The sequence below is a fragment of the Glandiceps talaboti genome, chromosome 4 (genome assembly GCF_964340395.1).
Source record: "Glandiceps talaboti chromosome 4, keGlaTala1.1, whole genome shotgun sequence".
NCBI lineage: Eukaryota > Metazoa > Hemichordata > Enteropneusta > Spengelidae > Glandiceps > Glandiceps talaboti.
Window position 1 is genome coordinate 8,514,785 of NC_135552.1, and position 27,913 is coordinate 8,542,697.

Sequence of the window (27,913 nt, forward strand, 5' to 3'; positions counted from 1 at the left end):
CATTAGTCTGTAGGATATTGAAAGACGTCCCAGTTTTAATTTTGGAAATTGCTTGATTGCACCTCGAGTAAATCGCACAATGAAAAGAAAAGAAAAATAATTGCGCTTATATTTCATGCGTATTGTTTTCCAAATAGTAATCTGTATGACTGGCAAGGGTCTGGCTTTATCAATAAACTTACTGTTCTGTGCAAATGATTAGTTTCATGTACGTTACATTTGATCATATTAGTCAAAAACTTGGTTTAAAAAGGGTATAAAAGTAACATCTGTATTAAGTAAAGGTTACAAATATTTTAAACTTAAATGAAATTATTAATAGTACTAGAGAATTTTCTGTTCGCCACAATCACACAATTGTAGTCGACTATTCTCGCAAACAAGAGCTGTTATTTCTTCCGCGAAACTACCAGTCTTGGGGGTGCGTCTTGGATGGTGCCGTAAAAGAGGCTATGGTTTACGACAATGTCGTCGACCAAATTATGCAGCAATTTAAGATATTCTTTGAGTAGTTGCGAATGCAAAATAGTTTCTTCCTTTAAGACATGGTTCCTTTAACCAGTGATGAAAACATGCTGTCCTTTTTACTAAGTAGATTCTGTGGTGTATCATATTCTGCAACTCTACCATCACTTAACACCAGTACCATGTCAGAATCCATTATGGTTGTTATACGATGCTGTCATATAAAGATAAGATTGAAAGGTAAGCAAAGACTGTATATCAGAAAACAATCTAACAAAGTTGATCGTACAGTGTTAGCAACAGTTACAACGATTTCTGAAGTAGAAAAATATAAATAATGTGTATTAATATTATCATTTTATTCCTTTAACTTATAATCCACATTTCTATAGACTTTGTTTAGTTCATTGGACCAGCTTTTTCGTTTGTATTTTTCACACCCATGCCAGTGATTGGCAGTCTAAATGTATTCTCAGTTTGGTACAGTCTAACGCCTGAAAATGCGTCCAACGGTCTTATATATAAAAAAAATACATCATTACACTTACTGCAACTGTAATCACTGTAGTACCAGGGAATGCTGTCTGTATAACTGTCTTTAAAATACTGTCCTGCAAATGGAGTCACAAAAAGTTTGTTTTATATCGTATCACACTAAATTTTGTACTCAACATTGCATCCACCCACTATATATACATACATACAAACACATACACCGATATGCAGTCACTATGCACATCGTACCGTTTTCATGTCAATTGATGCCGTGGCTTCATCCATAATAAGAATTCTAGTATTTCTTAAGAACGCCCTAGCCAGACAAAATAACTGTCTTTGTCCAACACTGAAGTTGTCACCTTCTTCAGATACCTGAGCATCTGTAGAACAAAGGAATATGAGAAGAAATCAACGTATGTGTCACTATAAACTGAATGATACATGAAATGTTGGAATAAGTACAGTTGCTTTACACTTTACCAGAAGTTTTGAATACTTCTTCAAGTCTAAGACCTATTTATTTTCATTTGTATGCGTTCTAAAACATTATCAATTGATGCATACGAGGTTGGTACAGTGCATTTAAACGACCGAAAGAAAACGATAAGGCACATACTTATACCTATAACAGTTACTATCGGATAGTAGTTTTAATGTACTACAGTAATAAACGAAGTTGCAAACAGAGGATACCAAATTCTTTGAAGAAACATTTTTAGTATTCCTTAGTATCAGGTATATAACATTGTATATCTCCCCTTATCATAATATCATACAATATTATCGTTAAATCACAGGATGAATACATACCTAGTTGTCCGTTTAGATCAAGTACAGTGGTTTTCAACTGAGCTATTTCCAATGCTTCCCATAACTCGTCGTCACTCCGTACTCCTTCTGGGTCCATGTTGTACCTAGTGTATAAAGTACCAACCTGATTGAGAGGCGCTCACATTCAGAACAACAAAAATCGAAAACAAATGACAATATATGCAGAAAATGGCAGTAAATAAATCAGATTGATAAATTACACGACGTTGTTTTTACTAGATTGATATCGATATCAGCTTCACAGTACGATGTATATACTTTATCGATGTATAATAGATTGTTTTTATTGTATATTGACAAAGATTCTTTTCTGAAAAAATTAAAACATTACTTGGCCCTTTTCCGATTTACACGATATAAATGAAAAGGTTAAGATTTCGCAGAGTAAATGTCGACAAGTTATATTTAAACACTGAAGTTATTTATTGAATGTATTTCTCTTTTACATACGAGGATTCTTGGCATTCCTATGACCCTTTAACTTTGAACTTTTAAAGTGTTTAATTAATGATATTCACAGGTCAAAACGACTCTTGATATATATCGCATCCGCTAAAATCAAGTCTTACCTTATAGTTCCCCTGAAAAGTACAGGGTCCTGTGGTATGATTGATAGTCGACTACGAAGTTTAAGTAATGGGACATGAGCTATATTGACATTGTCAATATGAATATAACCTGCAAATGTAAAAAAAAAAATCCAAGCATAAGTTCTTTACTTCACATTTATGTAATATGATCTACCCATTTCCAAAGTCCTAGACGTATCAAATTATTGTAATGAAACTCCAGACATTGCGAAAACTGATTGGCCAAAAATGAAAAACTGATTTACAATAGATAGTATATATTCATTTTTCGCATATCATATATGTGTAAAGTATGTGATGGTTTGTCCTTCAGTGATTTTTAAGGTCAATCAATGTTGTGATAGTTTCATAGATATCCTTCCACGTGCCATCAACTTATTACAGACATGTAACACAACTTATACCTTTATAAGTGTCTATCATCCTAAACATTGCTAGAGTAAGTGACGATTTACCACTTCCAGTCCTTCCACAAATCCCAATCTGAAATTCAAACCAAATGAAAAAGAAGAGAAATTCTGACTTAAGCTATAAGTTTAAGTAGTATATGTGACTAGTGTATATGTGACTAGCAAATACACAATCATTTCACCGGTATCATCTTCAGCGAACCTAGAGTCTGTTTTAAGTCACTTCAATAGATCTGATATAAAATGCACCAAACGTTACAAATGATCAGAACATAACGCCAAACTATTCTTTTATGTTTAGTTTGACACCAACAAAACAATAAAGCAGAGCAAAATTTGTATAGCACAGTAACAATCTATAGCATACATACCCTTTGTCCACCTTGGAAATGAATGTTGATATCTTGAAGAACTGGATCTAAATCTTCAGCGTATCGTACTGAGATATTTTCTATCTTAATGTCACCTTCATTTGGCCAGTCTGATGGGGGTGTGTATGTTCCTTGAAAAGTAACAAGACATTTCTTTAGCAAAGGCTATATTTTGAAAATCCCCAATTCAAATAAAGCTAATTTATACATTATCATAAATAATAATAAATTTATCATCTTCATCATACACGTATCACTTTCTCAACTAATCTTTCTAAAGAGGCCGCTCGTAAGAATGGAGTGAAAACTCGAGATCCCCACCAAGCAATTGTACGTAGAAAATATTGGTACCCGTTCCTATATAGACTCCTTCGATACCCAGCATGCCACCTTTGTGTAGCTGCAAGACCGGCATTTATTGCAAATATATCCCCTATGTCATGATTGTTACTTTGAGCTTTAGCAAAATAGCTTACAACTTATAGCTTTTAGTATTGTCAAATAGAATTATCTTTGACCAATTGTGTAGTATGACACATACCTCGATACTCCTCACCCTCCACCTGAGTATAGTATTCAACACGTTCTACAGCATTCATTTGTATCTCCATCTCACCGAGTTGCATTACTAAAGTCGCCATATAACCATACATCTGGATTGGATAAGAATTCACAAATAATGAATTCCGTTATTAAATAATCACGTTGGCTTTTGGGTTCTTTCTAAAAAAAGTTCATCTTTGAATGTTTCCCAGCGTCAGTGATTAACATGAAAGTTTTAAAGGGTGGTTATAATCTTCATAATACAAATTAAGTTGCCAAGTCCTGTCTTTCTGTAGACCAAATGTTACCATATAAAGGGTGAAACTGCTGTAATACACAATTAAGTGAGCGTATGTTAAGAACAACGATAGTCTAATATATTACTTTTTTAATCCATGTCTGACTTCAAATGTATATACAAACACGATTCTATCTTTTATGTTGCAATAAGGTATGTATTACTATGATGGCGTTGGGAGATCTATAAAGGACAAATAGTACAAGTACAGTTGGCAATAACTTACTGAAAACGCATAGGTCAGTGACAGACCAACAAGGCTTGGTTCAATACCACTGAGTACTAGACTAAGAAGACTCGATAGTCCAGAAATTAATACTATCACTGCACCAATGAAATGCTGTGAAGAAAGAAAAGTGGCGTAAGGTGTATAAATAGCATACGAATAATCATGAACAAATATAGAGACCATTCCCACCTTTGTCAAGTAACGCCGTTTTCAACAATTGAAAACTTTATCTGTGATTTTAATACTGTGTTTACAATGAACTGGTTGAATGTGTTAACTGTAGTAGACATCAAAAGGCCAGTCATATATTGTTAATTAAACTTACCAGACGACATTGCAACCATTTGTTACTTGTATGTACGTATAACTGTGTTAGGTGATTACCATTCAGTCTTTCTAATATGATCTTCTTGAATCTGTTTTCATCCCTGTTTAGTAAAACGGAATCCAGTAATGAAATTTAATTTTAAATAGGTACAGAGATAAAGTCTTTTTTTAGTTATTACGTCATGTAATGTGCTTCACTGTACCACTTAGATGTAGACATTTGTATGACTATAAATAATGGAGCCGCTATTCCAAACCAACACCGTTTTGTATTAGACAAATCCAACAACATTCATAATATTGACAAGGCCTTATAGTCTAATTAGAGTTATTACTCGCCAATATGTTTCTTCTTTTGTTATCCCAAGAAAACTAACAAGTGACATATGAGGACTTGTCACTACGAGTCGATGACGAGTAGTACTATACCCCCTATGTCATACGTATTTTCAGTATGACGCAAGATATTGGTAATTTAGCATAAATCATACATATGCATGTCTCCTTTCAGAAATAATGGTGAAATATAATGGTAATTATGAAGGTTTCGACTCATATTTCGAGCACCACAGAACCAATGGTGTAGACGCTCTTTGTTATGATGTAGAAAGATCGGGAAGAAATCCTGCATTTTCTCTTCGAAGGCGTACAATTTTGGTAAAATGGTATTTCCAAATGTTATTTCAATATAGAATTGCAACTAACCTGTATGCTCGTATTGTTGATAGTCCTCCGAGAGTTTCCGAAAAATGAGCAAAGACTGGTGAAGCAGAAATACTATCGAGACGTTTCAATTCTCTGCAATGTAAATATAACGAATACATAAAATGAATAAATAGAATGAAAACAAATACAGCATTTGTCGTGTACAAACGAATTTTGGAATTCATTTGCAGAGGCCTATGCAGCCTATGTGATCATTTTGTGCGTTGGGCACATTCATATCATTCTGTTTTTGGGGCAACGGTAGCACCGAACCTGCGTCGAAGAAATACGTCTTCACTATTTGTCATTTGTGTATCTCCAGTAATTCTGCCACCAACTCGAGCAAATAACTTCTGTGATCATACAAAACAAATACACATTTAAATGACGATTGAAAAGTCAATTGTGCTAGCCTAAGGCCTAACAAAATCTAGACTCAAACTTTATAGTGACTTTAGTAGATCACGTGGAATTGGTACAACATTGTTGTCACGCTATAGTACAACATACCTTGTAATGTCAAAAGTGCTAGATCTAACATTATTCAAGACTTAGCTTATTTTGTAGTAAAATAAGTAGTGACTTGTACTGGTATAACCAAGTTTGTAGAACAAGTTACCTTGAAGTGGCTATGAAATATTTCATGACGAGGAAGAAGGCTGCCAGTGCAGGAGCAACCACAGCTAGGAATATAGGAGTTACAATAGCATTGACGACTAAAGCTGTCAAACTTTGGAGTGTACAATTCATCAACGTGTTTATGGTCATCCATAACCTCTGTTGGAAAATAGATGTTCATTAGAAGGGTTTGTATAATGGAAATTGCATTTCAACTTTGCAGAAAAGATTGTAGAATATGACACATGCTTTAAATATGACATAAGTAATATATAACAGACAATTTAGAGAAATCAATAGAAACCCCCATGAAAGAAATATGGATGCCAAATGCGATTACCTAACTATCCATAGAGAAACGGAGATAACCAATTCACAGCATGTTAATTGTACAAAGGGTCATTGCTAGCTTTCTGAACATGGTGTCTTACCTTCCTAGCTTTCTAAACTGGCCGTCTAACCTTGCTAGCTTTTCAAACTGGCTACTGTATCTTAAATCTGTCTTTCTAGCCTTCCTTGATATGTTTAGCTTACAATGTTTCAATGCGAGAGTTGGAGTGTAGGAAAACGAACGTACCTGGTCGATAATCTGTGTGTCATTCGATAATCTGTTCAGAACACGACCAATCGGTGTTGTGTCGAAGAATCTCATTGGAGCGTGCACAATATTACGTAGCAATGAGATATGAAGACGTTTGGCGGCGAATATAAAAAATATTATCTGACACGTTGTGGCGATAATTGCAATAAGAACGTAACTGAAAGACCAGGCTGCATAACCTCGAAGGTTATAATCAAGTTCATCATCTAATTCTTCCTGTAGATATAACAAAAATACAACACAGGAAAGGTAAACTTTTAGGACAACCTGGTAGGAATACATTTTTGCTTTAAATTACTATAAGTTGAGTGGCACTTTGGAGTTGGTGCGGAAATTGTAATTGGACGAGAGTCGAAGACTTAAATAAAAAAGTAAATAACTGACTGATACATCAATGTACATTGCTGACGAAGTGAGGAAATGTCAGCTTGTCGACCCCCTGTATGATTTATATTGTTGAATGAATAGTATAAAGCACACAACTGCACTGTCGATAAGTTCTCCCGTGCACAGAACTATGAAAGGTGACGTCACAGTTACTAGTATGAGTATTAGCCATAAGTCAAAGATCAACTTTTAAAACTGGAATACGTTTCCTCATGGTGGTGAATCACTGCCTCTTTTACGACACTGTCCACGACTCACCGTCATTTTTCTCGATTTCCCATGTGTCACAGACAAAATTAAGGTATGGTTTAAATTTGCTCAAATGGCATTTGCTCTACAACATAGTATAACGTAACTACCTTTAACAGAATTTCATTATTACAACTACTTATCATATCATAGAGAAAGTTACTTACCTGAGTTTTATTTTCAGTGTCCATACCAGCTTCAGACCACTGAGACAACCAGAAATTGGTAAAGATATGAATAGTACCTTGGACAAGGAACATAACCAACATCAAGAAAACCAAAGGGAGCTTCATTGCCTTGCCATAGGCAAGATAAACTCGCCAGGAAACGGAACCTCTCTCACGTTCTTCTCGTTTAATCAAGGTACCAGTTTCAGCTGAAAATGTGAAATATAAATATGCCAGATAATCAGTGATTCAAGGTCAAAGTTCATTGCGTGGTTAACATCATCTAAAAAACGATGAGCATTTCACATTTGATGAATACATAACTGTATATTTTATTGCATTTCTACACACAGGTAAGTATATCTCTTGGTGTAAAAGAAATACTAAAAAAACACAATATTAGGAAAGTATTTTACAGTGTTAAAGTTGTACCAATTCATCCCTTTACTTTACCAACATTCAGCTTGAGCTGGCATGTTATAAAAACTTACCATTCTTCATTTTCTTTTCCTCTTTTTCTATATTTTTCACTTGTTTGATGAGACTTTGACGTTGCATTTCCAGTGTCTTGTCTTCGTCTGATTCACTGTCTATCTCCGATGCACTCAATTCTATCTTTTTCTTCAAGTCTGAGTATCCCGATGGATCTTGTTTCTGGATTTCCTGAAGATCTCCTTGAGAACAGATTCTACCATTGTCCATTACAACAACCTTCAAGGGTAATATTAACATGGTTAGGAACTTGCATTGGTTAGGTTTACCAAACTCATGTTTGGAACAAATATGCAGGCATCGCATTTACTATACACTGCAGTAACTCTCCAGAGTCAGGAAATTGGTTTGGTATAACATGATTGTCGATGTATGAACAAAAAGACAGACAATGCATTTACAAAACGTACCCTTACCTTATTTGCATAGTCTAAATATTGTATTTGATGAGTTACAAGAACTACTGTCCTGTTTTCCTTCTTCAAGAAGTCCGCTATTCCTTGCTCCAGAAGATGTGAACCTACATGGACATCCAGGGCTGATAAAGGGTCATCCTAGATTGTTTTTAAAAATATGGATAAAGTTAGATAAGTGTGGTCATATCCATGACAATAATGCTGTTTGGACGCGGTTGCTTTAATCAAATCAGTCAACAATACTATTTAAAGACACGCGGACGCACACACGATCGGACGCATGCGTGCACGCACGTACGTACGTACGTACGTACGTACGGACGGACGGACAGACGGACAGATGGACGGACGGACGGACGGGACTCGATGCATAGGCCCCCTCAGACTTCGCCCATTGGGTGCTAAGAAAAAGAGTAGAACTTACTAACAGAACAATATCTGCTTTACTGTACAAAGCCCTGGCTACGCTGACTCGTTGTTTCTGTCCTCCACTGAGGTTGATACCCTTCTCACCAATCTCTGTCATGTCACCAGCTGGTAAGATATCAATGTCAGGTTGTAAAGCACATGCTTCTATCACTGTCTGGTACCTGTGTGCAAAAAGATACGAAATTACTTTTAAAAAATGATCTAGTTTATTCACATGTTATTATTAGCATAACGCTTGTGTGTTTCAAGTTATCCTGCCCGTCTGCAAGAAAAACTACTGGGATGTGAGGTACCTTCTGGTTGCATTTTTATAAAGAACTCCCTCACTACATCACTGCAATCATAGTTTTATAGACTGTCAGTTTCATAAACTAAAGATCCTTCATACTTATATTATATATTTATGATTTATAAATACACAGTTTTACTATAATACCTTGTGAGTTCAAAGTCTTTGCCAAAGATGACGTTTTCCTTTAATGTTGCGTTCTGTAACCATGGTTTCTGGGGTACATAGCAAATGGAGCTTCTATTCCTATGAGGAAATAAACAAGAACATGACAAGAATTTTTCAAGATTGAGAAATAAATAACCCGAGTTGGAGTGAGTCAAGTACTGGAATTCTTTGACAAGTCTGAATGTCATCATTTTTATGGGAAAATAAATCACAAAAAATGGCATTGACCTTGTTAACTATTTTGAGAATCGAGAGTAAAAATGTGGTCAACATTAAAATCACCAATATTCTGAGACTTGGTGCCTCCACCGAAGTACACTTTATAGATACGAAAACACACGGCATCTACAACACATATCAGCTTATATCTACTAGTTACATACACTCTTTGTCATAAAAGCTTAGCATTATTATGACAAAGAGTGTAATAAGTTGTTAGAATCTCTTCAAGTTTATTTTGGCACAATGCTTCACTTCGGAAAGTAATATTTTTATGAGAGTATACACTTAACTCATTTGATTTCTATAAATATTATTCCTTATAAAATGTTTATCTTACAAATTACGAACTTTGAAACCCTTACCTATTGAAATAGATCGAACCAGAGATGATTGTCATTTCACCCAATATGGCGGACAACAAAGACGACTTTCCACTTCCCACTATTCCAACTACCATTGTTAACTCTCCTTTGAAAAAAAGAAGGTAAACAGAACGATAGTCTTTGGAAAACGTAAAACTGAGTATTTACCTACTGTTATGATTAAACAATAAGATAGTATAACTATTCACACTTATGAAAATAAGAAAATAACAAAAGCGCACTCCGAAATCAAGTATCTGAGGGAATGCTTGCAAAATGACAACTTGAGGTTGTGTCACGGATGACAGAATACAAGTCAATATCATTTGCATTGAATTAAGGCGACGGCAATACTTCCGTTTTAGTCATTTATGGTGCTGATTACTTTATCACCCAATCATTTGAGTATTGTATATTTTATGTTTATAATGGAATAATAAAAGGATGGATTCAGTCTTTGGAAGAGACGGTCTGAGGCTAGGAGCTTCGATCTGCTCCGTGGCCACTTCCAAATGATCCAGGTTAACCATGAACATTGTGTGTAGTCTGAGCTAATTCCCTAAAAGTCCAAGTCGATCCCGTGTACAGAGTGGCGAGAGAGAGAGTAACATTGAAGGAGGGTTACGTTAACAGTAGAGGTAACACCCCATAATTTGTTACAGTTGCAATTAACATAATGGAAAAATCATATTTCTAATTTTATAGAAGTGAAACACACTTTTCCTTCATCAATGTACAAGATGATGTCTTTCATTAGTGCATGCCTCTAACTATTGATAAGATACATCTAAGTGTCATCATTGCACGTAAAGGACAAAAAGTACGATTTGAGCAGGTCTTGTGGTCACCCCATATCCAAACAGCATCATAATGGTCGCATATATTATTGCTTGGAAGAATTTAAAATAACGATAACTTTGTATCATTTTACCTGCCAGGATGTCCACATTGATGTCAGATAATGTAGGAATAGGTACATCTATATCCCAGGTACAGTTACAGTCTGTGATCTGAAACAGTGGTAAGAACGAATTAAAAGATACAATGTGAAATATGCTGCTGTACGGCAAAGACTCTACATGTTTATAATTTCCAAAGTGAATGTAAGGTATATAAGTTATTTTTAGAGGACACATGACATGATTCCAATTATACACGCCTTTATGTGTAACATCTACAATCGTAACCCACTTAGAGATTTAGTCAAAGACGTATATTCGAAAGTGATTGATACAATACGCTGCTTGTGAAGAGTTGGCAAACAAGCAGACTGTCAAATATCAAGAATCATCATTTGTACAGAGTTCATTTTCTAAATGTTATCATTCTTAGAAAGATATATTGCGACCCCCACCCCCACCCCACCGCCGTAACTAACTAACGTGTCAATCAACTGTGCTAAACTATTGTCTATCTATTCCATAACCCAAAACAACTGTTTGTTCTACCTTGACCGCTATGTCGTCCGGGATATCTGGGACATTGGTAGATGACGTTACAGTGTTGACAAATGAATTTTCTTCATCATTATTAAACGTTCCATAACGGTGATCTTTACGGTCTGGTATCAATCTATCAGTGTCTTTACTGTTCAATTCATGGTGCTCATCTTCAATGTCATCTATCTGAAAAAATTAAAATTTTTGGTTTTTATTCAGTCAATCAAAAATACAAAGAAACTATCTACAAAAATCAAAAGTAATAAGATAATATTAGGCGAGAAACTGTAACTCGTCCCCCCCCCCCATCGCATTCTTTGTCTTACTCTTTCTGTACAAGACTGTAATGACGTCATCGGTCTTGGCTTATCCGCCTCCCCAAATAAGGACATGGACCGTGCCCACAACGGCTGGTCTGTCAGTCTATTTCTACAAATGATACACGGTCAGGACCTCTGTTCTTTGACCTCTCACCTCGTCATCACCCCGGTTACCATCACCATGATAATCTTCCTGCACACAATTAAAACCTCTACTTGATGCAGGCCTTCCGTTTTGTAACTCTGCCAACTCGCTGGCAGCAAAGAAATGTTGAAGTCGCTTGGTTGAAACAAGTGCATTTACTAACGCTGACACAGCCGGAGGTACCATTAACAGAGGCTGGTTGGCGAGTTGTGTATACAGGGCTAGTGATGCAAAGACGATGTCTGGAGTCAGCGGTGTCTCACTGATCTTGGAATACACAGCAAACGACTAGGGAATAGAGAATATATAAAAGAGTGAACATTTAAAATCATAAAAATTAAGAAAAATAAATTTTACATTTGCATATTTTAGAGTTGTTCTTAAAATTCGTCATGTATATTTCCCATTGTAGTGCCTATATGTTATTTGCTCTGATACGATTACTATTTGGTACAACTGGTATAGACCGTTCGTCATGCAAGTAAAAAGCAGCTAGCCATCAAACAATAAGAATTTGTATTTCCTGGCCAATTTCAACTTTTTAGAAGAGTTGAGAAACAAATTTTGAGAAATTTGAAAAGTTCGTTAGAGACAACAATATGACATTGAACTTTCTGTTCATATATGGATGATTACAGAAAATTGGAAAATGCTAGTGGTGTAGAGAACCATGGAGACATACAAGGCCGAATACATAGACATACAGACGGAATGACTGATATGTTAGGATTTTAACTTACGATAAAAGTAACAATTACTGGCGTAGCTTGCGCCAACAAAGCTAGAAGAAAACGGGAGAGGGAATAAATAGTTATATATTAATAACAATACCATGTCAAAGGTCTTCGTTTAAAAAAAAAATTAAATTGAGGTATTCCCTGTGCTCGAGGGTAAAAAGTGCAAAAATACAAAATTCACAAAACTTCACATATAAAAAAGACAAAAGACAAAAAAAAATACAAAACATTAATGATGTGTGGTCTGTAAATCATTACAAAAATTCTCAAGATCTTTCCATTTACTTGAAAACGTATGTACTGAATTGTTATCATCATTGTGAAAGGTCATTTGGATGATGGGTTAATTATCATCAAAGATTACCTCCACAGAATGTAGAATTACAAATTCGAGATCGTTTTCGGTTTTCTTGAGACTATATATAGCTTGGCCTTTATATTTGATTTAGCCTGATGGAAGTACTAGTGTGCATGCATCGAAACGTCGCTCTATAAATTTTGAATTTGAGGTTGAAACTTTACATCCGTCAGTTCAAACATTGTATTCGTCATATGTATCCATTTAAAATTTATATCTATATTTTATTTCATATATATGTTGACATATTCTCAAGACATTAGACTTACTTGTACATATGGTATGCGCACTGACTTTAAGGAGCTGTGAGATCTCCTTGGCACGTACAACTTCTATAGCTGAACAGAACATTTCTTCCCAACCTTGTAATTTTAGTAATTTCATACCTTGTAATAATTCATTAGATTTCTTAAGACGTTCGTCAGAAAACCCCTGAAACAAAACAAAACAAAACAATCTAATTAAAGACTGTTAATCGTAGTATCTCACAGCTATTTCAAATATGACATCATGAACCTCCAATATTAACAATTTGGTCATGCTTTCGAAATCTTGCACCAAAAATTGAATTTTCGTTCTAACTTGCCGACATATTATATTAACTAAATTCAAAACACAATCGAGATTTTCTAAACGGTTAAATCTGATACAATCAAAAAGCAGTAACAGGCAGAAGTATTTTGAGAGATAAGGGTATGAGCTTCAGCCAGACTTTATCACCATACGTTTTTTTTTCACAAAATATGGAAGTTCTATCTCTTTTGTCAAATTGTGTCACAGTGACACATAATTCCATAAAGCTCTTTGCTTTGAAATCATTTTTCTTTATTGTCTACATAGTTCAACTCACCATTACACGTCTCTGTTCTTTTGACATGTGTTTGATAACTTTATATTGCACAGGTGTTGCTACTACGAACAAAGTACATCCAATAAGTGCAGCTACTCCAAGTTGAAAGTACAGTAATATTATGATTACTACGATCTGTAAGAAAGTAAGTATATTATTGTTCAGTATACCATAGGTGCTAATTGATAACACTCTCTGTAAAGTCTATCTCTTTCTGTCTGTCCATCTCTCTGTATCTGCCTTTGTCTGTCTGTCTTTGTCTATGACTCTGTCTGTCTGTCTGTGTGTGTGTCTGTCTGTCTGTGTCTGTGTCCGTCCCTCCCTCCCTCCCTCCCTCTTTCTCTCTCTCTCTCTCTCTCTCTCTCTCTCTCTCTCTCTCTCTCTCTCTCTCTCTCTCTCTCTCTCTCTCTCTCTCTCTCTCTCTCTCTCTCTCTCTCTCTCTCTCTCTCTCTCTCTCTCTCTCTCTCTCTCTCTCTCTCTCTCTCTCTCTCTCTGACACACACACACACTAACATTTACCTACCTGGTAAGGTATTGACACGATAGATGTAGTTAGCATTGTGAAGGTTTGTACAGCAATGGCGTCGACTGACATGTGGTTAGCAATCTGTCCAACTGTCATCTGCCCACTCGATAAACTCCAAGATGAAAGATGTAACGACTTTTCATACGTAAATGACTGAAAGATAGAAAGAAACAATTAATGGTGATTGCTTTATCTTGTATCATAAATTGCAAGTGTATCGAAACAAGTGATACAGGAGAAATGAAGTTGGCTTGGTGTTTCACTCATGAAAGTGTTTACATACAGCGACTACTCCAAATGCAAAAGAAACAATTATAGGGGTAGGGTGTAGAAGTAGACAAGTTACTCTGTTGATTCTCTGTGAGAAAGTAAACAATTGAAACCATGAATCACCAAGTCCATGTGTAATTCTAATATCAACAGAAGCCTGTTTCTACTGCACTGTAGATGAATAGCAATGTGTTCTCACTTTTCAATGTGATTAAAGTAAAGGAACCTGCTGTGTGTGTTTTGTCTCTGTGATTGTCTAGAATTCAATCAATTGCGCCTATATTTGTGTAAAAAAGGCATCATCTGATGATTGAAACCCCAAGGCAACTTCATTTTTCCTGTAACTGTATTACACTAAAAATGAACTCACCTGTAAAGCTGAACGGACTTGAATTGATTTCATTGTGGCAATATATGCACCAAAGTTATATGAAAACCGTTGTAGAATGATGGTGATAAAAATAACACCCAGTAGTACGAAACCATTATTGAAGAACTCGGTGACTGTTACCAGTGGAGTGTCCTAAAATACACGGGGAAAATATAGCAGTAAACATATCATTATGGTGTATGAAAACAAACAAAATAGAAATTTCTTGGACAAAATATCTTGTACATTAGTTACCATGTTAATGCTTGTTAACACTTACTTCTTCCTTTTCGCGAATCGTTATCCCAATGTTCCCAACCACTTACTCTGTCATTGATCCGTATTTACCAAATATGGCGCTACACATTCGACACACATTAGCCCAAGTTACAAAATATCAAATCTACTTACATAGACTTGGATAAACCCATAATAGTAGTCAGTGGCGTATGAGACAGTCCATCCAATAGCCAGGGCTGGAATGAATCCGAACGTAGCACTAAGATAGGCTAACACAGATCCTATCAGAATAGCACATCCGTACGTCGCTCTATAGGTCCTCCATAAAGATGCCTTTGTATTTTTGGCATCGGTTCGTTCCTGTTCGTACAATATAATGGTTAAACCAAATCAATGGTACTGATGCGACAAATATGAAATATATCATCGGAATATTATACGAACGTTGGACGTTTATGCATACCAATAACAGAATATTTAACCGTTGACGAGTGGTATGTATGCAAAGTTACCAGTATCGTATCTGTAATACTGTGGCTAGTATGATAGTTGTACTAAAGCTCAACCAACTACCTCAATGATAATTACAGAGCAGAATTAACAGTCATAACTTTTACATTCCATACTACTATAAAATCGAGACTTGTTAAAGCACGGATTGCGTTATCCCAGATAGATTTATAGTTTTCAAAAACTTTTATTCGCAAAGGCAATTTTCTAAAGCTTAGTCTGATTCATTGTAAATTCCACTTTTGTCTTACAAGTTATACTTGAATACTGCAGTATATGAGGGTGTTAGTATAAAGCTTAACATCCGTACAAGAAAATCAAGTACGTTCACTTCATGACACGCCCTCGTGATAAGTTAACATTTGCTAACCTTCTTTTGAGGTGAACACTTGGGTCATGGGTCAACAGGTAAATAAACTGAAGGTTTATTGTGTCAAATCAATGTTTTAATAGAAACAAACTGTCGCTTGTAATAAGGGTTCCACTCTGTATAGATCTATAAATAACGCAATACCTATATACTATCATGGTACCGTCCAGTCAAGGGTCTCCAAGAGGTTACGGTAGAACTACGAGATGGTGTTTCTCGGTTGAGTTACACAGTACAAAAAAATATACAAACCCTTTGAGAACGTAAATGCTTTTGATGTACGGTAGCTGTCTCGTTTAAACGTGTTATGGATTTACGGTCTGACACCAATAATAAAAGTACGATCTACCAGATGCAACGTGTTACGTACGTTGTGACATTTTTTCTAACATAGCAGTTGGTCCCTTGTGAGGCGTACGATCCGAGGTGTGGCAGGCATATATATAACTTTACTAAAAAAGACACTTTCTTCACAAATATACACCGAGATGATAATGTAGTCATCGTGTGAATAATATGGAAATCCTAATTCTGATACCAGTGAAGCGAATTGGGAATATCTTTGTTGGTAGATTACGGGAATGAAGGTTCATGGACACTGGGTTCATACTTACTAATGATGAGTCAAAATATTTCTATGAAGCAAATATCAAATTTGACAGCATACTTAGTGTATCTTGGCAATAACAAACAACCACTAAAAGTGCAAATGCGAGTGACTATGCATTGACTAAAATTAACCATGTTTTTTTATCTTCTTACACTTTTTAAAAATATTTTGCTGATACAAATGCGAAAACCTTGAATAGGTTATTGTTTTGCAGTATTTTCACTTGTGAAGTGTAAGTTTTTAAAGAAATCATCTAACCAAAACTTGAAGTTTATGATGTAACAACACTATATCCCCGTTTGCTGAGAAAATATCAACCAAAATAGATCAGAAAGTGTAAAATTCTGAACGTCTATTTAAGTTTCTTTGTTACCTTTTCTTTTCGATATGCTCGTTGGAAATTTTTATATTGGTACCGCGACTCAAACTCCTCAGGTAGGCACCCCAGGTCGGATATTTCTAGTGGACGTCTAAATCCCATGGCGAATAACCAGTTTAGTGACCAGTATACGATCTGAGATAACATATTTGTATATGCATGCACATAATGCATATTTTTCTTCTTCAGGTCACGTGGGTAGGGCTTGTCATGATACAAGCAACCGAATACCTGCAGTGATAAATATATGTATTGAAATAAGGCTTATACATTATAAATGTATCTATGAAAATATATGATCGTATTTGAACTACTGGAGTTTTTATATTAACGTCGACGTCTGTCATTGTCTTTGCAGTACAAGAAAGACAAATGTAAGCAAAGATTAAGACACGCACACATGCAGGTAGGCAGGCACACAGGCAGGTACACAGACAGACAGACAGACAGACAGACAGACAGACAGACAGACAGACAGACAGACAGACAGACAGACAGACAGACAGACAGACAGACAGACAGACAGACAGACAGACAGACAGACACATACATATATATATATATACAGACAGACACATAGACAGACAGACACAGACACAGACACAGACACAGACAGAAAGAAAGAAAGAAAGACAGACAGACAGACAGACAGACACAGACACAGACACAGACACAGACACAGACACAGACACAGATACAGATACAGATACAGATACAGATACAGATACAGATACAGATATAGATAGACACAGACACAGCCACAGACATGATTGTGGGCGACTCAAAGGGCAATACTAGATCAGTAGATGCGGTAAATATCATGATTGTTTACGCGGAGTCCACATGCACAGGTGCGTGGTGATCACATGTCATCAGTACTATCAAATGTGGATGTCAATATATAAAGTAGTTTTATTACGAAACATTTTAGCAGGTAAAACTCTTGCAAAAGGACCCTACTTGTTTAATAACAAATAAAAACTTACTTTGGTTCGTATCACATTGATTTCAATCACCAGACATAATCCATACAGTGCAATACTGACCATAATAATACCAAATCGTAGAATGTTTATATCAAATCCTATTTGTTCAATTAAAACTACAAGTCTTAAACTTTCTGTAGTAATGGATGACATCCAGTATAGAAATAACAACCACGACATTCCAGGTTTGTTCCAATATTCCATATGATGATAATATACTAAACACATTATACCATTTGTGATGGCAAGTGTTTGAGGGATATATTGGTGGGGTTGTGTCACAGTGTTTCTGGATAGGTCTGTGATTATCCCCTCCCCGACGGCACACAGTAGTACTAGCCATAGTAGCATTGACAATATCCATTTACAATAGTGACCTGGGAAGTGTATTATACTGCTGGAGTGATAGCTACGTACACTCGTACAACATCCAAGGACAGCGAGTACGACTGAAGCCAGTATCAGAAAGACACCATGAACGCACACACTAAGAGCATCGGCTTTGCATATACTCAGCTGATCGTAGTCCGATGAATTGTCTCCACAAAACCAATTCAGGTGGACGACTGACAAGTTCGCCATTATGACGAATGGCTTGACCTCGGCGCGTTGACGTTATTTTGGCAGTCCTCTGTTGTTTGTCTCCGGGGTAGGCCGGTGACAGTGTCACCACCTCAGCGGTGTGTAAAGTTTAACCCATGCCCAAAACCTTTGAACTCATGTACATAAACGTCATTTTAGCATTGCTATATTCAGAACGAGATTCGGTTATCAATTCATATTTACGCAATCACCGTACCATATGCATGATATGAATGATCGAGGTGCACTCCTATGGTCTACTACTGCAAAAAGATCTCACAGAAATACACTTTTATATTAAGCTTAAACGCGTTTTGAAAGTTAGAGAACGAGCTAGATTTTGAAAGTATCCCATGAATATCGATGTTTATTGACATTAATAATTTTACATTTTCACATGTTCATGGAATCAAGAAATTTTGTTTTTTCCAGTCCACCACTGAGGCAATAAATATTTGGTGCCCCTCCCCCAAAGCAAAATGTCGTGCCCTTTCCCTAATTTCTCCTCCATCCTTCCTTCTCACATGCCGTTCCCTTTATAGCCATTCTATCAAAATTCTTGTTTTCACAGAAACCCTATCAACACTTTGAAATGAAATGAAATATGACAGAAATGAACAACGAAAATATCACATCAATTAAATGTTAATTTCAACGTTTTCTTTGCAAAAAAGAATTGCAATACATTTTCTAATGAGTACAAATAGTGACGTTAAAATGTAAACATTTTAGTAAATGTAAATACAAACCAGCGAATGAGTAGTCCATGAGACATGCAGAAAAAAATTACCCCCCCCCCCCCCTGAACTGTTGGCCGTTTCTGCCGTTTCTGGAGGAAATAATTACCGTACAATCTTATATTATTTTCAACATGGCGGCGCCCGATGTTGCTCACGTGCAAGCAAGGTTTTTCACAAAACAAGCTCAGTAAGTTAATTATGTGAATTATTTTCACGTATAGAAGTGTTGTTATTAAGTATTAGTTCATTGTGAATCGTAAAAGCCGAAATGAGTTTATATTTACGAAACATCACGGGTATTTTGTGCCACAATATTATACTGCTTTCGTGGGAAGGACTGACAGACACAGTTCCAGTCCACAGGCATTTGTTTCCCGAGTTATGGCTCAGAATATTTCTATCAGAATACAATAAAATGACGATAATATCGTTAATATTGACATATTAAACCAACACTATATGAAAGGAGTAAAATTACACTTGTTTCTGTGATCGCGCAGTTTCACTAAATGCGAAGGAAGACACAAGGTATGAAAGGCAGCCACCATTACCGTACGTAAACATGAACGTTCAACCGGCCGTTGTACTGGGCAAACATTTCGAAGATTTTACCTTCCATCACTTCCTGCTCCCCAAATTTAATAATCTTCCGATAAATCGCGTCGTTGTTACAATCGGACCACGCTTACCAAAGATATCAACGGATTTCTAACGCCATGTAGGGGAATTGGAGCTGATAAATTTTTTCTAACTACCTATTTTGCATATTGTCCTAGCCCTTTATGTAACAGCAGCACATGTTACGGCCGATAACGGTTCTCCATTTAACATGTAAACATCGATATCCAATCACGTTCTCGGAAGGTAGTTAGAAAAAATTTATCTGCTCCAATTCCCCTACATGGCGTCAGAAATCCGTTGATATCTTTGGTAAGTGTGGTCCGATTGTAACAACGACGCGATTTATCGGAAGATTATTAAATTTGGGGAGCAGGAAGTGATGGAAGGTAAAATCTTCGAAATGTTTGCCCAGTACAACGGCCGGTTGAACGTTCATGTTTACGTACGGTAATGGTGGCTGCCTTTCATACCTTGTGTCTTCCTTCGCATTTAGTGAAACTGCGCGGTCACAGAAACAAGTGTAATTTTACCCCTTTCATATAGTGTTGGTTTAATATGTCAATATTAACGATATTATCGTCATTTTATTGTATTCTGATAGAAATATTCTGAGCCATAACTCGGGAAACAAATGCCTGTGTTCCAGTCGACCAGACGTAAACATAATCTAGCTATCAGAGGACGTTTTCAGTTCTTAGGGCTTCAGCAGCTTCATCCAGTAAATTCTAACTAGCGGTACTCACACATTCGAAAAGTCAAATGTAACCGCTTTAAACGGGATTATGTTCTCAACTACATAATGCCTCACAAGTAATAGACACAGTAAACGTAGACTGTCTGTGATACAAATCATTATATTAGTTATGTAACACAGGCACTTGGATCAATGTATGTGTGTGTATATATATATATTATTTATACTGCAACAAGAAATGATAATTTTATATATAGTCTGATTCAAGTGCCTGTGGTGTGTACCAATGAATAATGACAAACTTTATTTCAGGCCAGCGGTCCATACAAAGTATAAATTAAAAAAAAGAAAGAGGAAACACTAAAATGTAACACTGAAGTGAAAACCCCCCATAAATTAAAGTCTAAAAAGTACAAAGAGCACTAGTAAAGAACCGACCTAGAGTGAAAATGTCTACCATAATATTTGAAAAGAAACTTGTATTTTTGAGTTGAATTGGTCAAATGTACTTAAGAAGTAGTAGACTGGTAAGTGTGATCCATGTCATCAACACACTCTCAATCTATATGTTTGTTTGAAGCTGTCTAAGCTGAAGCTATTGTTAATAATATCAAGTAAATGTTTATTTTCTTTTCCCAATTAATTTACATTTACATCCACAGGTATGCTGTGTCAGAGTCTCCGTTTTCAGTACCAGCCAACGTAGTTATCAGTGATCTCAGTTCACTTATTAACAAGTTACTCAATGCAGGTCAGTTAGACTTTCACTTGTATCTATTGCATCACTGTGTTTGCTAAGGTTAGGAAATCCACAAATAGCAGAAAGGGGCAAAGATGTAAAAGTTGAAGAGCTTCCCATGCAATAGTATCTACCATAATTTTGTTTGGGGAACCAGTGTAGATTTTACCTACACACAAAGGTATGCCTTTGAATAAGTACTTAGTAAAAGGTTCCTCAAATGTATAAAAGTATATTGTCAATTAGCATTTTTCCTTCTTTTCTGTTTTTTTGGGGGGAATTTCAAGTCACTTTCAGTATATTTTGCAAAAATCTAATAAGACAAGAAAGCATGACTGCATTAATAGTGCATTCAATTCTTTTATCATATTTTCTTTTGTATGTATGTATGTATGTATGTATGTATGTACGTACGTACGTACGTACGTACGTATGTACGTACGTACGTACGAACGTACAGACAGACAGACAGACAGACATACATACATACATACATACATACATACATACATACATACATACATACATACATACATACATACATACATACATAAGATTTGTTTACACTTTTGAAAATGTTTTGCATGACTATATGTTGCTAACTGTAACTGTATATGCACCAAATTATAAGTATTATCAGCCTTTATTTATCTCCAAAATTCCACAAGTTTCTCAAAAAAATTCAAACTATATAATATAAGAAAGTGTAAGAGAATATGCTTTCCAATCTGTGGTACTTTTCAATGAATTGGCCCGTACTATAAGTCACATTTCATAAATATAGTATATTTATGAAATGTGACTTGTAGCACAAGCCAATTCATTGAACAGTACCACAGATTGGAAAGCATATTCACTGACACTTTCTTATTATCATTTTATGAATTATTAATTATTGATAATTTACAAGCAACAGATGTAATTTTTGCTATTGTTTTTTGTAGCCAATCAGAACAATCTATCGAAAGGAAAAAGTTTCATGTTAGACCTGAAGAATATTTGACTAGTAAGGAAGAGGTCAAAGGTCATTTCATAATTATTATGATAGCATTGAATGCTGTGAATATGTATATGTCAACTTCTTGCGAACATGATTCTTAAAGTGTATTTCATTTTTTTGTACAGATAAACCAGAAGATGAAACAGAGAGTGTCAATTTTGACTTTCTCATTGAGGGAGAATTTATCCGAGTTAACCTTGGGAAGCATATGGAAGAAAGGAATATATCAACAGAAACAGTTGTAGAAATTGAATATTTAGAAAAACACCCAGCACCAAAACCTGTAGGGAGCATACTTCATGATGATTGGGTTAGCAGTCTACAGGGCTGTGTTGATTGGTGAGTATTTTATCCAATAAGATGTACTGTTACTTTATGATGATTGGGTTAGTAGTCTACAGGGGTGTGTTGATTGGTGAGTATTTCATCCAGTGAGATATAATGTTACTTTGTTGTCAAGTTCTTACAGCAAGGATGGGTATCAGGGTACCATACGAGACCAAAAACCCAAGAAATATTTTTAACTAATACGCAAGTTTACATTGTTAAAATTTTACAGATCTAGTCATATTTCTTGAAAAACGTCAGTACTCTGTTTTCACATCACAATTTTGTTTCTCTCTTTCTCAGTATTGTTAGCGGTTCCTATGACAACTCAGTCAAAGTGTGGAATCTTTCAGGGGAAAACTTAACCACAATGAACTATCACACAGATCCAGTGAAGACAGTGGCATGGATAAATAAAGGTAACTAGGCAATAATGAAATGAATGATGGTGTACTAGAATGGTATGTTGATAATACCATTTGCAGGCATTCAAACAGTTGATGGGTTCATTGTCATCACTTCAAGGCAAAGACACATTGATGGTGATACATACAGTCTCCTGAAAACAATTTAAATCATGGATGTTCAGTGTACAGATTTTAGGTTTATACCTAGCGTGGAATGGGTTTATACAGCACATGTATTTAGATGTTTTATTCACGGTATGTTTCCATTTAAACACATCTCTGAGTCTTACCTACATTGTAAAGGGAGGATTCTTTCATATCATGTAAAAAGTAAAACATTTTGAATTCAACAGTTTATTAACTTGTGATTGTTTCTTCCAAATTTCGCAATATTGATACCATTTCTTACTCCGTTCATAGGTAACCCAGTCAGTCACATAGTCAGTGGGTCACATGACCAGACACTGCTGATTTGGGAGTGGAATTCAGAGACCAATGATGTTACATGTCTGTACAGTTGTAGAGGTCATGCCAGGAGTGTAGACTGTGTAGCAGTGGACTCTACACATACAAGGGTAGGGATCATATATCTCTCTATTTGGTACACGGTAACCAGCAAGGGTACAAGTCATATATAAAGTGTATCTTTAGCATGTGTAATTGAAGTAGACCATCTTAAAATCAACATTGGTAACTTACAAATTATTTCAACACATGGAGGTGATGATGATTGTGCGAGGTATTTCCAACCAAATATCTAATCCATATCTGCTCATACTGTTTATAAGTTGTAAACTTGTTGTTTCATTCATTCATTTATTTATTTATTTATTTCATTTGATCACTGACACTAAGAAATCTCGAATTTAATCCATTTTCATATTCTTCTCTTTCAGTTTTGTAGCGGTTCTTTTGACAAGATGCTTAAAATCTGGTCAGCAAGTAAGTCAGAAGACTTAATTATTCAGGAACACTTTCATTTTATGGTTGAATATTGTTTAATTTAAATGAATTATGCATTTGATTCTCATACCTTGTAAATTTCTTTCATTTACTTCTGTTGCCACTTGTATAACAAAGTTAGTTCAGTTGACATACAAGTATGTGTACCTTTATTCAGTCTTTGAGTAGCTCAACAAACACATCAAAGTACACACACACACACACACACAAAATATCACTCGAGCTTAGAGTGGCCCCCTCAATGCTGTTGGTTTCCACAACTCAAATCCACCAACAACAAAACATTTATCTTAGCAAGCACCCTCAACCCACTGACCTGGAGAATGTTTGTTTTCTTTTAGATTTTTCACACATGGCTACATAACTTATTTCACAATCCCTAGCTTTAAGGGTAAATAATACGTTCTCTCCATACACAGCTAAAAATCCACATGCCTGTGACAGGATTGACCTGCATGCAACAGGTTTGCCACAGGTCTGATGAAACTGGCATGCCACAGGCCTGAAAAGACAGGTCTGACTGGTAGGGCCTGCCACAGGTCTGTTTCAGACCTGATACTAGTAAATTTCTGTTGTGTACATACCTTATTTATAGATTGTTGAATATCATTTGTGACACCAGCACAGTTTGTAGCACCTTACAAACCTGTATTTTTGTTGTGGTTGACAGGTCTAGAGGATGTAAGTGATGATGTAGAAGAAACAGAAAGTAAATCTAGGAAAAGACAAAGAACAGATCAGTGGAAACCTATTACAAGAGTGAGTCAAATTAAAGTTTCTTTTCTGGGTCACAGTTGTCATTACTGTCTAATTTAACGCTGTCTGTTTGTTTGTTTATTTGTGAAAGACTATTTCTTAAATACAGAACCACTGTTATTGTTCTATACAAGCATTTGATCAACAAGAAAATAAAGCATTAGATTTGAATTATCATCTAGCTAGTAAGTCCTTGCAATGTATGAGTGAAAATCAGCATTCATTCACTCTTTGACAGTCATGAGAGGCCTAGAAAAATTTAACTTTTGAGAAGTTGTGGAAGCTGGTATTTTATGATTGATCGGCCAAGAAATGTTCAAAATTGCCAAAACATATGAAGTAATCTCCCAGTCACTCTAAGCTAATGCAATTCTGTAGATAAGATATACTGTTAATATCCATGGAATTGGAGTGACATTGGTTGACCCCTATACATAATAAAAGGACTAACAAAATAGAGTCATATCTGTTTACATTTAGACTCCATTAATGACACTAGAGGGCCACAAAGAAGCTATCTCATCAGTTCTATGGTCAGACCACAATGAAGTGTGCAGTGCATCATGGGATCACACAATAAAATTATGGGATATTGAAGAAGGCATGCATAAGAGGACATTGGTAAGTGACATCACAGGGTTTCATAAACCAAACATAGGTTTTGTCATATTACATCAAATTAACTATTCAATTATGTCCCAGATACTTTTGGCGGAAAAACATGTCTGATAAACAAACAGACATTTCTTTATGTTTGAGGAGGAGTGCTTGAGTGTAGCAGCAGGAATGAAACCAGTAATGCAAGAATTGCAAGTCAGCTACTCTAAACTACCTGACTATTAAACGTAAACATAGCTCATTTCATCTAATAAACCGAATGTGATTTGTTTTCACACAGACTGGTACTAAGACAATTCTAAGTATATCCTATTCACCCATGTCTAAGCTGATTGTATCAGGGAGTGTCGACAGACACGTCAGACTTTGGGATCCAAGAATAGAAGGTAACTATGGCAACCATCTCATACCCTACAGTAAATTTCAGCCATGGTAATGCACACCACTGAACATCTTCTTAGTACCTGTAATAGCATTTTACTGCATGCTAAGGGGTCAAAATAGAGCAAGAAGGTTGACTTATTCTCAGTACATGTAATGACGTTTTACCTCATGCTAGGGGGTCAAAATAGAACAAGAATGTTGACTTATTCTGAATAGCACATATAGTACTACTTGTCAGTGTAGCATGTGGAATGAAAATCATGGTGCCACCCAAGAAATTGAATTGTTATTTCTATGGCATGCCAAGATGGTAAAATTCCATTTCAGATACAGGTGAGAGACCTAAACTGCAAATATTAAAAGTAATATTTGTTAGTTGTCTGCAATTTCTATCAAGAGAGTATTCACCAACTAATTTCATTGACACCTTCAATGATTAATTCTTAAGTTTTTAACTCACCACTCCAAATAGGTGCTAACCATAAAGTCCGTAAAATGTTTTTTTTGACCAGTTTAAGGATAAAATTGCAATAAATTGAAATCCCAATTTCTATTTTATACATTTGAAATATACAAACATAAAAACATCTCTTTTGTGTCTATTGTCTATTTCAATGTAAAGTATTGATTTCTGTGTACTGTCTATTTCAGATGGTGCCGTCGTCAAATGTTCATTAACCAATCACCAAGGCTGGGTGACGTCTGTTGCCTGGTCACCTGTCAATCAATATCAACTGATTTCAGGATCATATGACAAATCATTAAAATTATGGGATACAAGGAGGTAAAGATTGCAACTACTTTATGTCATCACTTGTCTTTCATTTGATATTTTCTGTCTCCAAAAAAATGAAACTCTGAAAACATTGTGATGTCATATCCCCACTTTCCAAACTAAGGCAAAAAAAAAGAGAATTATTTCTGATCAGTGCACGCATCACTTAAATACCCCTGTGTCAGTCTTTTTTTCTCTCCCTGTTTGTCCAGCCCATGCAGTCTGCAGATCCAGGGGAAAACACAAAAATAACCCTCCCTGCAATAATTGCTGCTTCAGTGAAGACAACTGCAAAGCCAATCATGAACAAGCAAATGACATCTGCCCCACATACACACTTGGTCTAAAGTACTAAATAAAAAGAACAGTAACTGTCATAAACAGTAGACTGAGTGACAGGTTTGTTGAGAGAAAACATATATGCGTCATCACACCACTTTAGACAAAATGTCTTGACCAGAATGATCTCCATGTGATCCCCATTTGCAAACACTCAGATCAGATGTTACTTCATAATGACATGCCTTGTCATTTTTTGGGGAAACCAACCAACTTATCCATTTTGACAGTTTTCTGAAGAGAAACAAAATGATACCCATACTGGGATATCTCTTTTCTAAACCATAAATAGACAATAGATTTGATGATATAATTACTTGTGTTTGATTTGTTTTCCATTTCTAATGTTTTTATATGCCACTTATTCTTGCAGTCCCAAGGCACCATTGTACAGTATGGCAGGGTTTGATGAGAGAGTGCTGACAGTTGATTGGTCAATACCAGAGGTATGTGTGTTGCAAATGACACCACTGATATGCAAACAAGATCACAGATGTGCAAATGACATCACATGACGCCACAGAAATGCAAATAACATCGCATCATATCACAAAAAAATGCTTCATAATATATATGCAAATTATAACACATATGTAAATGACATCACAGACGTGCAAATTAAACCACACATATTCAAATGAACTATGTGACAGTCTTTAGACTTTGCAACCCTCACAACATAAATGTTTCACTGAAATGACATACCCAGTAAATTCATTGGTTGATGACTTTAACACGTGATTAATGTGTACTTCAAAGACAGAGTGTGAACAAATGAGGGCCGTGTACAACTAAACTAACATTGGGAAAACACGGCATGTACTGAACACACTATTCACGACATGTTGAAAGCATGGTTTATCTGACAACAGACGTTATGCCAATTTACTTAAGCTCTGAAAGTCAACGTCACTTTGTATTAAATCAAGTCATTTTCTCTGTTGTCAGTGGAGGATACATTTCAACATTTCCAAAAAGGCTTAACTTTTATACTCCAGCAGACTTTCTATGCTACTCAGTCTAGTTGATATATACATTTCCTAATTTGAAATCTTACCATTTCAATCTGTGATTTACTTTCCAGGTACTACTATGCGGTGGTGCTGATAACTGTATCCATGCATTCCAAGCAGCAAACATAGAACCAATCAAAGAAGTGAGCTGAATATCAAGTTCAAAGCTGTTCACCTA

The 27,913-nt window shown here is 35.8% G+C and overlaps 2 protein-coding genes across 2 annotated transcripts; one reads left to right on the top strand and one right to left on the bottom strand.

Moving 5' to 3' along the window:
- Positions 1 to 276: 276 nt before the first annotated feature.
- On the bottom strand, positions 277 to 18,359 carry LOC144433704 (ATP-binding cassette sub-family C member 9-like). Its single transcript, XM_078122057.1, has 30 exons — positions 17,778 to 18,359; positions 16,786 to 17,022; positions 15,094 to 15,282; positions 14,683 to 14,835; positions 14,040 to 14,195; positions 13,517 to 13,651; positions 12,936 to 13,098; positions 12,312 to 12,352; positions 11,581 to 11,859; positions 11,116 to 11,292; positions 10,599 to 10,677; positions 9,668 to 9,773; positions 9,063 to 9,161; positions 8,622 to 8,787; positions 8,198 to 8,335; positions 7,781 to 8,000; positions 7,290 to 7,498; positions 6,463 to 6,702; positions 5,887 to 6,044; positions 5,268 to 5,360; positions 4,561 to 4,663; positions 4,233 to 4,346; positions 3,707 to 3,818; positions 3,166 to 3,296; positions 2,789 to 2,867; positions 2,364 to 2,472; positions 1,774 to 1,877; positions 1,210 to 1,343; positions 1,014 to 1,076; positions 277 to 679 (listed from the first exon to the last, which is right to left on the bottom strand). Exons 1-30 carry the CDS (start codon positions 18,357 to 18,359, stop codon positions 539 to 541), a joined length of 4,710 nt encoding a protein of 1,569 aa, XP_077978183.1. The 3' UTR covers positions 277 to 538.
- Positions 18,360 to 19,230: 871 nt separating this feature from the next.
- On the top strand, positions 19,231 to 27,913 carry LOC144434508 (ribosome biogenesis protein WDR12-like). Its single transcript, XM_078122968.1, has 12 exons — positions 19,231 to 19,286; positions 21,077 to 21,165; positions 22,279 to 22,492; positions 22,784 to 22,899; positions 23,308 to 23,462; positions 23,784 to 23,829; positions 24,521 to 24,609; positions 25,087 to 25,227; positions 25,505 to 25,610; positions 26,260 to 26,392; positions 27,096 to 27,168; positions 27,807 to 27,913. Exons 1-12 carry the CDS (start codon positions 19,231 to 19,233, stop codon positions 27,885 to 27,887), a joined length of 1,299 nt encoding a protein of 432 aa, XP_077979094.1. The 3' UTR covers positions 27,888 to 27,913.

Bases quoted from the DNA above. Each gene is read 5' to 3' on its own strand.
- LOC144433704 (XM_078122057.1), bottom strand. From the start codon at position 18,359: ATGGCGAACTTGTCAGTCGTCCACCTGAATTGGTTTTGTGGAGACAAT. The intron at 11,860-12,311 runs GTAAGTTAAAAT...TCTATTCCCTAG, and splicing joins CAGTAATTGTTACTTTTATC to TCGTTTGCTGTGTATTCCAA. The intron at 11,293-11,580 runs GTGAGAGGTCAA...TAATTTTTTCAG, and splicing joins GTAACCGGGGTGATGACGAG to ATAGATGACATTGAAGATGA.
- LOC144434508 (XM_078122968.1), top strand. From the start codon at position 19,231: ATGGCGGCGCCCGATGTTGCTCACGTGCAAGCAAGGTTTTTCACAAAA. The intron at 23,830-24,520 runs GTAAGTCAGAAG...TGTGGTTGACAG, and splicing joins GCTTAAAATCTGGTCAGCAA to GTCTAGAGGATGTAAGTGAT. The intron at 27,169-27,806 runs GTATGTGTGTTG...TTTACTTTCCAG, and splicing joins TTGATTGGTCAATACCAGAG to GTACTACTATGCGGTGGTGC.